Source organism: Cyprinodon tularosa, unplaced genomic scaffold, assembly GCF_016077235.1.
Source record: "Cyprinodon tularosa strain WSP-4 unplaced genomic scaffold, ASM1607723v1 ctg178, whole genome shotgun sequence".
In the NCBI taxonomy this organism is placed as follows: Eukaryota; Metazoa; Chordata; class Actinopteri; order Cyprinodontiformes; family Cyprinodontidae; genus Cyprinodon; species Cyprinodon tularosa.
In genome coordinates, this window is record NW_024038597.1 from 427,391 (window position 1) to 441,861 (window position 14,471).

A 14,471-nucleotide genomic window follows, 5' to 3' on the forward strand; every position below is an offset into this window, starting at 1 on the left:
AAGAGCAGAGCAGGTCAGTGCAGCGTATCTCTCTCACCTCTTCATGGAAAAAAGAAAGAAAAACTTGGATAAACTTGGATAAACTTCCCAGATCTCTCTGAGAATCACCTCTCTGCCTCAGTCACCATAGAAACCGTCTCACACCGTTTATTTCTGACTTTTTTCTTTAGATAAGTCATTTTTTCTTAAAATAAGTGCATTTGTTTTTGAATTCAGGAGGTAAATGAGACATTTTGCCAATGGAACAAGACAATTTACACTTAGAATAAGAAAACACAATTGCATTGTCTTATTTCAAGTGCATATTATCTAATTACCTTATTTTCAGAGTAAAATTACTCATTCCATTGGCAAACTATCTCATTTACCTGCTCAAATTAAGGGTAAATACACTTAGTTTAAGAAATTTTTACTTATTTCTAGATCGTTTTTGCAGTGAACATTCTCTATCTGTTCTTGTTCTACTCTATAAGTAGAACTTTGCTTTATAGAATGCACCGCTGGTTTGTATTTTTTATTTTAATAACTTCATAACCTGTCCAATCAAATGTGGGAAATTATTTTAATGTGTATAGCACTGAGAAAAAAGTGAAAAAGATCTGCGCAGATCTGCTGAACCTGCCTAGTCAGAGCCTCTCTCTGCAGTGACACTGCAAAAACAATCTAGAAATAAGCATAAAAATAACACTATTTACCCTTAATTTGAGCAAATAGATAAGATTATCTGCCAATGGAATGAGTATTTATACCCTTAAAAAAGATAATTAGATAATATGTACTTATTTGGTAGTTTTCATTGTTTCATTGGCAAAGTGTCTCAATTAGCTCCTCAATTCAAGAACAAATGCACTTATTATAAGAAGAAATTACTTATTTACATTTAAATTTAATACCCCGCAGTGAGTAGGACATGCTCACCTCCGAGAATCTTGAAAAGATGAGAGACGATGTCCTGAACTGCAGCGGCGTCGCTGCACTGCTGGACCAGGTTCTGCATGGCCTTAACAGCTTCCTCCATCAGCTGAGCATTATTGGCCTTCAGCTGGCCTAAAGCACAAGGACAGCAGCTAAGTTAACCCAAACATCTCCTTTATTTTCTAAAGCTGAACAAGTCGGCGTCCCCGAGAGCCTTACTGGCGACGGCCTTTCCGATGTCCATGGCATACTGGCTGAGATCCAGAGTTACAGCAGACAGCAGGCAGGAAACGGCTGAGAAGACATGAACAGCATCATGACGGACTGCAGGTTTTACAGCACGTGATTAAAGGTATCAGGAGGCTCACTCTGCATGGCGTTCTCTGGACTGCGCAGCATGGTCTTCTGCAGCGCGGGAAGCAGCAGCTCCTTGAACTCAGAGTGGGTGACGTGACGCAGCAGGGAGCCGCTCTGATCCAAAATGTGCTGCTGCGGTCTGGTTTTGCTCATCAGGACCGATTTAATGTAGAGGTCCAACATGGTGCTCTGTGGAAGGCTGTTGGTTAGTCAGAATCAAACACGGTAATAAGCTACTGAGCTCATCGAAATGATGCCACCTTGTGTTTCTCGATGGTAGCTTTGTCCTTCTGAGCAGCGCAGAAGTCCAAACACACCCCCAGCATGGGCAGCATGGTGGGGCTCTGCTCCAGAGTCAGCAGGGTGCTGATGTAGTGATCAACCAGCCCAGGCTTCTGCAAGACCAACAACAAACAGAAAGTTTAAAGAACAACCGATCCACTTTTACCCGATGTATTCCAGCATCCAGCTGCCATGCACGTGGGCATTGTCAGTTTCACTATAGCTCTGGTGAATTTCCATGGTTAAGTCCTCTGGCAGGGTTCCTACAGCATAAGGCAAGTTAAATTCAAGACTTTTTAATGCCACTTGAAATAAAAATTTAAGACGAAATTCAAAAGAAAAACCTGCTTGCAACAACTTAACCCAAAGGTTTATTTTAACATAAACCTCTGCACTAATGTTTCAAATTTTGAAAAGCTTCCCATACAGGAAGAAACCAAAAAAACACACAAAGGACAGATATATTTTAACAATTATTTAAAGGTATACTATGCAACCGGTGTTGATTTTCCAGCGAGGCTCCCCCCAGAGGGCGAAAGTAAAAGTGCACTGTCGTAAATATGCTCAGCTTTTCTCCTGGTTTCTCCGTCAATCCAGGCGCGGTTGTTTTGAGCTTAGCAGACAGGCGAACGCAACGGATCACCATGTCTACTGCGGTAAGTGACTATTTTGTTCCAATTTTCGAGTTTGAAAATTCTCGCTGGTTCCGCCATGATAACTGCACAAATATCGCCACTGCGCTAGCAACGAGCATGCTTTTCACTGGGGGCGTGTAGCAGTTCTCGCCATAAAGCAAGACCGACTCTCGCGATGCACAAGACTTCTAAACCTGTGGGTGCGGGCCGAGGGCTCCTGCAATTGCAAGTACTGTATTTCCCCCACAGACCACCAGGGCGGCCGAGAAAACCTTTGTTCGACCTGAAATGACTCATTTCATCATCCAAAACGTTATGGAACACATTAATTAACTGAAAAATGTTGCATAGTATGCCTTTAACTGAATTCACAAACTTTGTTTTGCAGAGACAAGGGTGGAACTAAACTGAGAAATACCGGCTGTTTCTCTGTAACTCCATTTTGACGCTTTGTGTTTCGTGCTTCGCATGTGCGACTCCACTGCCTTAATTCCCATCGTTCTGAGCTTGAATGACTTCTTGCACTAAATCCACTGAGCCTCATGTATGTTCCCTGGTTTTAGCTGGAGCCAATTTTCGTTACATTAACACTTGCTCATATATTTCAGACAAAAAGTTCCAGACAAAAGACGCAACAACGCCATTATTGGTTCCGTCCCGATAGCGGGAGCCGTTATTTTTTTTTAAATAAAAAACAAAAACAAAAAAAAATGGTCAATTTTAATGTTTTATCTAGATTACAAAATAAAATCGTAAAACAATCCTATTTATGATGTTTTAAAAATTAAGACCCACAAAGACTGATGTAAGACATTTTTATACCAATTAAGGCCTTAGTTTTATTTTGAAGAATTCAATGCCTTTTAAGACTTTTTAAGGACCCGCAGGAACCCTGTCTGCAAATCTTCAATAATTGTTGTTGATTGCAGATGTGTCTATTAGTTCCCATTGATTTAGCTTGTAAAGCGGGGTGAATGGCGCTAGGCTTACCGCACCGTGACGTCACTGCTGGAAGATGGCAGGAGGGAGGGGCTACTATATTTGGTCAAAAATGGCCGCTCCCAGACTCAGTGATCGCAACAAAAATTATTGTTTATATTCTTTTTACCGCGAACGTATTAGTTTTAGGTATAGATAATGACCCATTGATCACTCCTTGCTGTTTTCCTTTAGAGATGCTAATGTGTAGCCTGGGTGCCATTCCGAACTTAGTCCCGCCCACAAGGTTTGAGGTCGGGAAGTTCGGTCTGGCATTGCTCAATAGTAGCGCGAGTATGCTAGCACAATATCTGGCGGGTCAATCAAATTGTCAGGGCGGGCTTTATACGATGATGGACAGATGATTAACAGTAACGTAATCAACCACGTGACCAAAGCGCGCTTGGGTGACAACAACAATGGCTGCCGCTGGAGAGTTGGGGTGAGTAGATTCTGCTATTAGGTCTGTTCTAGAAGATATCAACAGCAAATTAATTTTAAAAGAGGAACAGAGAAACGCGATCAAGGCTCATCTTATTCTAGGCGTGCAACTGCACGCTTTGATTTTTGTTGACAACAACTATGCCTCGCTTAACATACGTCACGCACTCCGTTGCTCTTATTGGTTGTAGGTCTATCCAATTGAGTGCAGAGGCATTTTTTTTCCTGGTTCGTTCAAAACACGCCCCATAATCACAGCTCTATGGAGCAGCATCAGACTCATTCTGACTAGAATTGAGTCGGACTACGTCAGGCTAGCTAATGTGCTGGACCTTGTCCAGTAGAGTTTTTTTTAAACTTTTTTGGAAGGATCTAAGTAGCTGAAAGTAGAAAACAATCATCGTCAGTCTGGAAGGAAATCACTGCCTTCCAGGACAGACTGAGCTCTGCTATTTAAAAAGGCGACACAAAAAGTCTCAGCTCCTTTTCATTAGGATCTGATGGAAGAAAAGGCCAAACTGAACATCTTAAAAAAGGATTTTCATGGAGATTTAAGACTAAGAAAGCATAATATGGCTAACTGACCGAGCTAAAAGAGGCTAACCTGTCAGCTACTGAGCACAGCTAGCCACAGCTCTCCCCCTTTATATCATGGTCTAACTTTGTTCACCATAATCAGATTTTTCAGCTTTGTTATCGATCAGGTAAAATTTTATCAGACATTAAAAGCGCTAACATTACAGATGCTCCTGACTCGGAACACTGACGGTGCGTCGTTATTATCGTTGTCTGAGGAACTGCAATTTTTTAGCGTAACGTCCAGGGGTGTAAATAATAATCGTTTTGTATCGATGCATCGATCCAACAGCCGACGATCCGATACATCGATTCGTCCGCAAGAGAATCGATTCATGTTTTTTTTTCCGTCTATTTTTATCCATTTGCTCCTGGGCGTAATTCTCCTCCCGTGCTGCGGTGGCGCTAAACCTATTTTGCCCTCCTACCTCGCTTCCTGGTTATCCTCTTACAGCAGTGTGTTGCAGTGAGCTTGATGCAGACATTTTTGATTTATGCTCAATATTGAAGCGTGGTCTGAGCTACACGCTGTGGGTCTAGATACGGCCGAGGCGGCAAGGAAGTGGGGGCGAGTTTAGTCCGACCACGGAGGGACATGAGGGCCAAAAAGAGCGGAGATTCAGCTGGAAAAAGGCTCCCAGCGTTCTCACGCACCTCGCTCTTCTAGCGGGTCAAACTTCACGAGTTGTTTTCCGCAATTTCGGTCATAAAAACAAACCAAGCCGGCCTCCTGTCTGCGGCACTGTCTGCGGTCAGCTACAATCTGGGAGATGAGCAGCGGAGCGTCTGTGGAGGAGGCGGGACGTCTGGAGCCCAGGTATTGAATTATACTCATTGCACTGATTATGTGCAGTATTTTTGCTGTGTTTTTTGATGCAACTTTTCTACTTCTGTTATTTGCTGTTGTTTCTAAAAAAAAAAAAAAAAAAAAGCATAACGATCGATATTACAGCTTTCATTGATTTATTTCAAACTTCAAACTTTGTTTAGCCTGTAAGGTGTAAAAAAATAAAAATAAAAAAAATAACTGGTGGTGTATTCTTGAGTATCGAAAATAATCGAATCTCTTTTCTGAGATGTTCCTCACAGACGTGTGATTTCTGCCCAGTAAAACATTTTTCATCAAACATCTGGTCCCATTTTAACCACGCGGAGCTTCACTCTCTGGATCATGCCTCTGATTTCTGCTGCGGCCAAACCTGCATGTCTGGAGACCGCCTTTTCCACACGTAAAACTATTTCAGCTGAGAGAAAATAAAAGCGTAGAAAAAGTCGCCCACCTCTTCCCACAGGTGACAGAGATTCTTCAGGCTTGATTTCTTCGCTGTGGTTTTGGCTCCGCCCACCACCTCCGCCACTAGAAGGCTCTGGACCTCCACCTGCAGCGGATGACAGAGGAGCAGCCATTTTACCAACAGACCAATATTTAACCGCCAACCGACTCAGATAAATATCACTTTAGTTTAGAAACAACAACAGAAATTTGCCGACCATTTTCTTCCAGATGGGTCCTTCTCGTTTCTCTGGAGCAGAAAACACTTTAGGGATTAAAAGGCAGGTCCAGGACAGGCCGATGAAGGCGGCAGAGCCGGAGCTCTTACTGCAAACACAAGGAGGCAAGAATAAAACAAAGGGGAAACAATTACAAATTGTTTCTATGGAGATCTGGATCATTAAATCAATCATATCTCATCGCTTTATAGATTCTCTGTAGTATTCGAATCCTTCCCTGTTCATTTCCTCTGAATCTTTTCCACATTTGGGGCGGAAAGTCTTCAGTGGGTTGAATGGAAACTTTCCAAATCCTCCCCGCCAACAGCAAACAGCTGTCAGTGGAGGAAGTATGATGGTGTGGGGCAGCGCCTCGTTAGGGCTTCAGGTTAGACATTAGATCCTTGAACTTTGAGCTTCAACCTGATCTGTCCTCAAAGACTCAGACGCTCGCCCCAAACAGAGCGGACTTCCTCAGAGAGGAGGAGGCCGCAGTGCTGCTTCAGCTCATCAAACACCGCTGGGTTTATGGTCTGTGACCAACACAATGCAAACTGTGCTGCTCAACCCCAGGAAAACATCACCTCTCTCAACATGTGGCTCCATTTAAAGGAAAATTCTGTTCATATTCAGAATTCAAACTTCTGAAAACAATTTTCTTGTAAAGCGGGCAGAACGGTAGCCTCGTGAGACCATCCTGATCTCGCGAGCTTTCAAGGTTTCACTCGATAATCAGTCTGGAGACTCTCTGTTGAAGAAAATTTGGAGCCGTTCACCAAACGAACGTCCAATCAGCGTTGGCTTTGAGGCGGGTTGAGGTGTGACGCAACGAGAAGCGCGACAGTTCAGTCTAAAGAACATGGCGGCTTCAGCCGATGAAACTAGCGTTAGCGTGGCTATCGAGCAAGTATTATCGGAATTACAGAGTATTTCTTCACTGAAAGAAGAGCAAAACGCTGCTCTGGAGGCTTTTCTCAGAGGAAAAGATGTTTTTGCTCTTCTCCCAACTGGTTTCGGCAAGAGTAGCCTGGCTTGTGGTTGTGTTTTTGTCGTCGCTCTGTTAGTACGTCATATGCTTCGTTGATCTGATTGGTTTATTTGGCCCGTCTATCACCAACATAGGCCAATCAGCTAACCAGTATTTTCGCCCCTTCCTAAAATTACTTCAATGGAAAGTTTCCAGATGGATATGCGGAGCAAATCCATCTGGCGGAGTCAGGTTAGGAGAATGGCGCTAGGCTTACCGCACCATGGCGTCACTGCCGGAAGATGGCAGGAGGGAGGGGTTACTATATTTGGGCAAAAATGGCCGCCCCCAGACTCAGTGATCGCTATAAAATGTATCAATTTTTTTTTACTGATTAAACTCATTAATTAACCGCGAACGTGTTTGTTTTAGGTATAGATCCATTGATTATTCCTTGCTGACCAGACTTCTCCTTTAAGAGGATTGAGATGAATCAGCAGGAAGCATGAGTATGGAGAATTACCTTGGCTCTCCATTTTTGCTGATGACTCCGCAGTTCAAAAGTCCCTGGAGGAGGCTGGACACCAGGACGTCAGAATGACTGTCCGCCAGCTGGCCGATGACGGACAGCAGCTCTCTGCGTGACGCCGCATCTCTAAACGCACAACAGGAAACAAAAAGGTGAAGAAGAATATTGAGAAACGGCAGCGAATGCTTTGGTTTGCAGATGACAGGTCCAACCTACCGGTATCTGTGGGGGGTGAGGCAGAAGAGCTTACACAGCCCTTTAACCGCAGCCTCTGGCAACTCTACAACAAAATACACATATTTGTACCGATAAAGGCTGGTTTTAAAGCAAGCTGTAATAAAGCGGGCGACAGGTGACCTCACCTTTATCCTGCAGACACCTCCTCAAATCCCCGTAGATCTCCTTCCGCTCCTTAATGCTGGCCGTCGTCACTTTGACAGCAAATTTCTTCAGGGTGTCTGAAACCTAAAGCAGAATCATCAAGATTTATGGCTGATGGACGCTTTATGCAGAATTCCCACTGATCCCTGCATCAGTCGGGAAACCGATGCATCGACCAGCGGATCCTTTTGGCTGATATTAGCGGTATTCAATGAGTCCTCAGCGTTTTTAGCAGCGATTATAGGGGACGAATGCGTTGCTGCTTCATCCATTTACCATCCGTTGTTATGTTTTATTTGATTTGGTAATACATTTTTCTTTCCTGGCTAAATTGAGATTTGTGGAACATAAATTATCGCATATTGTCTGACGACGGTGTCTAAACGTCACTTGTGCCGCTTCTCCTGTTACCCTGAAATCCCACACCCTCCTTCACTGCTCCGCCTCGCAGCGCACCAGTCCTCCTGCCTACAGCCTCCGCTGTTTCCCGTATTGCTGCAGTCAGACTTATCCTCGGAGCTCGAGAAGAGATTGCGCGATATTATCATTAAATTCATAGGAGCAAAACATGCAGAAATGAACGCTTAATTTAATATGACATTAAAAAATCTCCATCAGCATCCATTATGTGTTCGGTTTCTGATGGAGATGAGAAATCTACTTCCTAGTCTGTTGAAGTACCAATAGTTTGCATCCAATCTTTTAAATAAACAGTGTTAGTATTTTGAAATATATAAGAATTATGCTCTAATTTGTAGTTAGTGTTGTTACTATATTTTAATTTGACAAACTGGATCGTCTCGCCGTTCTTTTTCCTGTTTGGTGCGATTGCAAAGCGGATGTTGAGCTGGCCGGACCGGAGCGGAGCCTGAATATAAAGCAGGATTCTCCACCATGAACAGAATCAACAATAAATCTGGATCCAGGCTCAAAATGAGCTCCTTGATATGTGCTTGAGAATGGCTTAGTCTCCGGTTAAACCCAGGTTTAAAGCCTTGCAGGGCAGCCTAAAGCCCACTGCCAACATTAAGACAGGAAAAAGGAAGAAAATAACAAACGCTCAGTTCAGGGGTTTGAGAAAATATGGGAATCAGGAAATTATCTATAAACCAAACTGAATGATTGTTGTTCAAAAAACACTTTAGACTTCAAAATGGATTACAGGGTCAGTATTTTTTTTTTTATTCAATGTATAACATGGATGGATAAACACCTCATTTTATTTCAGTGTTAAATTATGTTTAAAGTAACAGATTATAATTAAAAATGTCCACTGGTTTTTAATTGGTTACTCCTGCTCTAGACAAAGGAAGGAAACCAAACATGTGCCTAAAGAGACGTCCCAAAATAAAAAGGCAGCACATATTAGAGCTGGGCAATTAATTGCATTTGCAATATAATCGCAATTTAGAAAAATACCATTTTCAAATCGCAGAAGCTCTCTATTTTAGTCAGGATACATTAAACAAGGATGAGACAGTAAATTCCTCCCTTAGATGACGGTAATATAATTGAAGTGGGTGTGCTGTTGCACAGAAGGGAACCGTGAGTTGCAGCTCGCACCTTCATCTATACTTTATAGTAGAAGGAAGAACTTTTTTAATGCAAATGTTTCAGTAAAGTTCTGCAGCATTGGATTCCCTGCAGTAAAACATTAACATGGTCGTGTTAAGGGATGCACGATATAATCGGCCCCCCATCGGTATCGGCCTTAAAACTGAATATCGGACATCGGCCACCCCACCGATATTTAACCCGATATTTGATCAGCTTCTGAGTTTCTAAAGTCTAAAAAAAAAAAAAAATACTACTTCTTCCTCAAAAACTTATTTTTTACAGACTTAAAAACTTCTAAAGACGAGGGAAAAAAATATTGATCCATTAAAATATCCCAATATCTTCATATGCTGATATATTGCCATTTAAAAACACCATATCAATCTCTTTTACTAATGAAATATTGCTATATGTCATCGTTATGCTACGAAATCCCCCGAAAATTCACCAAATGTTGCCATATTTTTATATGTTGACGCGGTATCGATCTATTTTACTAACAAAATCTCACAAGAATTAGCAAAATATCACGAGAGTTTGTAACAGAACGATGAAATTTCACAAGATTCTGAAAGTAAAATAGATCGATACCGCGTTTTTAAAAATCTATTTGATATCAGCGTATGAAAATATATTTGAGTATATTATTTTTCAAAGTGTCAGAAATGGATAACAAAACTGCTATTTTCAATGACTACTTATTTTTGTCCAGCTTTAACATCGGTATCGATATCGGTTATCGGCTACATGAGTTTTAAAATATCGGCATATCGGATATCGGCCAAAATCCCAATATCGTGCATCCCTAAATGCAGCTCATGCATGTCTGCTGTGTCCCCGCCGTGTCACGTCTGCTTGCTCGGGTGAGGCTTCACTTTTTCACTTTTCACTAACAAGTTTGCACTTTTGAGGCATTTTTGTTCACATCTCATGTTTAAACTGTCTGGTTTACAAGTTTGCACTTTGTTTTTAATATGACTGGAAAAAATGAAATACATGAGTATTTTGAAACACAGTTGAACCACTTTCATTGTTGTAAAAACAGATCGAATCAAAATTAATCGATTTAGAACTTTGGCGAAAATACCCAGCCCTACTCCTTGCTGCTCTAGCTGCAGGGTCAAAAAGTGGCTCTGATGCGTGTTGGGCGGAACGTGTAACAATGGCGGATAAAACTGAGAGTCGCTTGGCTTATTTTAATGAATAATGCTACGTTCAGACCACAAGCACTGGAAGCAGCAAAAAAGCTTCAGCTGCTTCATTTCTGATGCTAGTCCACATTAAGGTCAGCCGTCCAGTAAAGCGTCTGATGCTTCTGCTGCTCCTGTGTTCAATGTCAGAGAGCAGCTTTGTTATATAGATTAATAATATTTGAAAGCAGATTACCATCCTGCCTTCAAATATTATTTCTCTGTTTGATCCACTCAGACCCAGCTGCCTCTGGCCCTGTCGCCTCTTCAGGGTTTTCCGCTACTGTTCATGGCGGCTGGAAGTAGAGGTTTGCGTTTTTCACGTACGTAATCCAAACTGCAGGCACCAGGATGATAAAATCAAACATATTCTGCCTGCAGGTTTCTACGTTTTAAGTTAATTTAGGCATTAATAAGCAGTTTCAGAGGAGTGATCACAGCGCTCTGCATCAGCAGTGCTGTGTCTGACTCCCTGCCAGTTTTTTAATTTGTAAAATATGATGTCAGATTAATTATGAGCTTATTATATGTTAATGTCTAATTGACCTAAATGTTTTAAGAACACTTTTGTATTTTATCACGTAGACCCGAGTTAGACGAGGAACCAGCTTGGTGGAAACTGATCATGATCCTGATTTTAGAGATCAGTGGTTTTAGATGCAGGCTAATTTATCTCTTGGCTGAATCAATTATTCGATTATTAAAATAATCATCAGTTAATTATGTAATCAATTGAGTATAGAGACTGTGAAACATGCCTTTAGCAGACAGGGTGGCCCACTTAAAGCAGCAATTATACCAACATTGTAAAAAAAAAATATATGTAAACATTTTGTATTTAAGATGATCTTTTTCTCCTGTCAAAAGCTTCAGTTTGGTTTATTTTAGTAAAAAAGTTTTCTTTAAAGAACCTTTAGCTATCTGATTATTAATTATCAATTTGCAAAGTAATCGTTAGTTGCAGCCCTAATCAAAATCGATTTCCGATGTAAATATCAGAATAGAACAAAACAAAAATAAACTTGTGTTACTTTTGAAAGCCCTCTAGAGATGCTTTTAATGATCAACAGGTTGTTTTAAGACTTTTGTTTGTTTATAGAACAAACGCAACTTTTCAGGGAAACGTGGGGGGAAAAAAGGCCATCAAAACAACAAAAAGAAAAAGGTCGCAGGTTTGATTCCCGGTCCTGTTTCCTCTGAGCTGGACTCCCCTCCAGAACCTTTTGTAGTTCTGGAAGGCGTCACTTCGCTCCCTCCCTCCATAAACCTGCTTATTTATTTTACTCTATTGTGACTTCTGTGAATGCAGCGTAAAATCCGATCATTTCTGTTCCGGTAATGTTGTTATGAGGAGCAGGAAGCAGAGTAATCGGCCCGCAGCTGTGATCAGGCAGCAGCAGTCATGCTGGCAGCAGTAATGAGGCTACAGCTAGCCTCCAGCTAGCAGCATGCTAGCTAGCCGCTGCTAACTTCTGCCGCCGGTTCTCCGTTAGCCACGAAAATGACCAAAGCCTCCAGAGACGTTTATTACACTGCTGCTCTCCGCTGAACCGGACGGACCCCCTTCAAACATTTTAGCCTGAATTTAAACAGTTAACCCCACAAACCTGCGTGTCCGACGCCATCATGCCGGTCTTGTTGCAGGAAGGACTTGTTGACGTCACTTCCGGGTCAAAACTGCCACCGCTCCCCTTTTCCGCTGTTTTTTTTTTTTTGGGTCAAGTTTCACGTTTTCATAACCTAAAGTTGTGGCATGAGGAGCAGATCGTCTGTGTTTATATATTATACGGACATTTTATTTTTTTAAATCTATTTTATTTTAATAGTGATGAGTTAATGAGGCATCTGCCTTACAGAATACTGACACCTGCTGGCCATTTATAGACACTACAGGCAGTTTACTTGATATGATGACCTAGTAAAATGACATACTTTAAATTTTTGTAGGTTATATTTTATTATTTCATATCTATGTTTAAATTAAAAATATATTTATTTTTAGATGCATTCTATAAATAATGTAAACATTTATCATAACGTCAAAATTTATGGGAAAATGTGAATGAGGATGCTGGAGGAGTAGGATTTTAAATCATATTTTTAAAACAATAAGTAGAGTAAAAACATTAAGTAAACTAAGAGTCAATTTGAAATTAACTTTAATTCAGATAATTTAAATAAAAAAATGCAACAGCTGAAACGTTCCTATTCCTTTTAGGCTGCTCCAAAATTCTTGATCATTTCAATGATAAACTACAAAGATGAGACATTTTTTCTTTTAGCAGATGCATCATGTTGACATTTACGTTTTTAAACACAGTTTAGTACGGAAGAGGATTAGGGCCACTGGGAAAAAAATGTTAACTGATTTTTAAATTTTATTTAAGTTTAACATCTCAGAATTCGGACTTTTTTCCCATATTGAACTGAAATAAAATTTAAAAATCTGTCAACGGTTTTTTTTTTTTTTCCAGTGGACATAATCCTCTTCCGTAGGTTTAGTGTGTCAGTCAGATAGAAAATACGATACCAAGTAATTACAGGGTCAGTATTTCCGATATTGATACGATCCGATACTTTTTACATTTAAACTTGATGTATCGTGGGACTGTTGACCTTTCATGTTTTTGTGATCTTTATTTACTTGTTACGGTTGAATAATAATATTAATAATGTTCTGTTCATAGTGTTTTTTCCCCTAATCTACCACCTATATATTTCGATCCTTATGTAATTGTTTTTCCATTGTACACACTTGCTTGTTGCTTTAATTCTCTATTTCCCTGGATTAGTTAATGTTAGCCCACTTAGATAACATATTTAAGGGGGATGAATGTATTGGTTCAAGGTCTTACTTTTTCTGAGTGGGCTCCAATGTCATATGATACATAATATCTACTTTGATAGTTAATCTGAAGGGGATCACTCCTATCTACAGTGGGGAGAACAAGTATTTGATACACTGTTGATTTTTCAGGTTTTCCCACTTGCAAAGCTTGTAGAAGACTGTAATTTTTTTTATCATAGGTGGTACTCTTCAACTTTGAGTGATGGAATCTAAAACAAAAATCCAGAAAAATTCAATGTATGATTTTTAAATAATTAACTTCTATTTTATTGTGTGAAATAAGTATTTGATACACCAGAACAATGAAAGTTAATATTTGGTACAGAAACCTTTGTTTGCAATTACAGAGATCAGACGTTTCCTGTAGTTCTTGACCAGGTTTGCACACACTGCAGCAGGGATTTTGGCCCACTCCTCCATACAGATCTCCTTCAGAGCCTTCAGGTTTCAGGGCTGTCACTGGGCCACACGGACTTTAAGCTCCCTCCAAAGATTTTCTATTGGATTCAGGTCTGGAGACTGGCTAGGCCACTCCAGGACCTTAAGATGTTTCCTACAGAGCCACTCTTTAGTTGCCCTGGCTGTGTGTTTTGGGTCGTTATCATGCTGGAAGACCCAGCCACGACCCATCTTAAGTGCTCTTACTGAGGGAAGGAGGTTGTTGGCCAAAATCTCACGATACATGGCCCCATCCATCCTTCCCACAATATGGTGCAGTCGTCCTGTCCCCTTTGAAGAAAAGCATCCCCAAAGAAAGATGTTTCCACCGCCATGCTTCACGGTTGGGATGGTGTTCTCGGGGTTGTACTCATCATTCTTCTTCCTCCAAACATGACGAGTGGAGTTTAAACCAAAAAGTTCTATTTTAGTCTCATCAGACCACATGATCTTCTCCCATTCCTCCGGGCTTTGACGTGCTTTGACATGCGTTGGCTTGATGAAGGGCACATTGCGCGCACTGCAGGATTTTAATCCTTGACGGCGTAGAGTGTTACTGATTGTTTTCTTTCAGACTGTGGTCCCAGCTCTATTCAGGTCATCGACCAGGTCCTGCCGTGTAGTTCTGGGCTCATTCCTCACCTTCCTCAAGATCAATGATGCTCCACGAGGTGAGATCTTGCATGGCGCCCCAGACCGAGGGAGATTTTCCGTTATTTTGTATTTCTTCCATTTTCTAATAATTGCACCAACTGTTGTTGCCTTCTCACCAAGCTGCTTGCCTATTGTCCTGTAGCCCATCCCAGCCTTGTGCAGGTCTACAATTTTATCCCTGATGTCCTTACACAGCTCTCTGGTCTTGGGCCTTGTGGAGATGCTGGAGTGT

At 41.2% G+C, this 14,471-nt stretch overlaps 1 protein-coding gene across 1 annotated transcript in view; it reads right to left on the reverse strand.

The window, feature by feature from the left end:
* gcn1 (GCN1 activator of EIF2AK4) overlaps positions 1-11,958 on the reverse strand; it is a 59,633-nt gene extending 47,675 nt beyond the window's left edge. Inside the window, exons 1-10 of the mRNA XM_038282001.1 lie at positions 11,907-11,958; positions 7,534-7,636; positions 7,388-7,451; positions 7,166-7,297; positions 5,676-5,784; positions 5,465-5,563; positions 1,533-1,667; positions 1,284-1,461; positions 1,135-1,209; positions 919-1,047 (exon numbers count right to left, since the gene is read on the reverse strand). Of these exons, the coding sequence (XP_038137929.1) occupies positions 919-1,047; positions 1,135-1,209; positions 1,284-1,461; positions 1,533-1,667; positions 5,465-5,563; positions 5,676-5,784; positions 7,166-7,297; positions 7,388-7,451; positions 7,534-7,636; positions 11,907-11,927 (1,045 nt within the window). The 5' untranslated portion in view covers positions 11,928-11,958. The remainder of the gene's footprint in view (positions 1-918; positions 1,048-1,134; positions 1,210-1,283; positions 1,462-1,532; positions 1,668-5,464; positions 5,564-5,675; positions 5,785-7,165; positions 7,298-7,387; positions 7,452-7,533; positions 7,637-11,906) is intronic.
* Between the last annotated feature and the right edge of the window lie 2,513 nt (positions 11,959-14,471).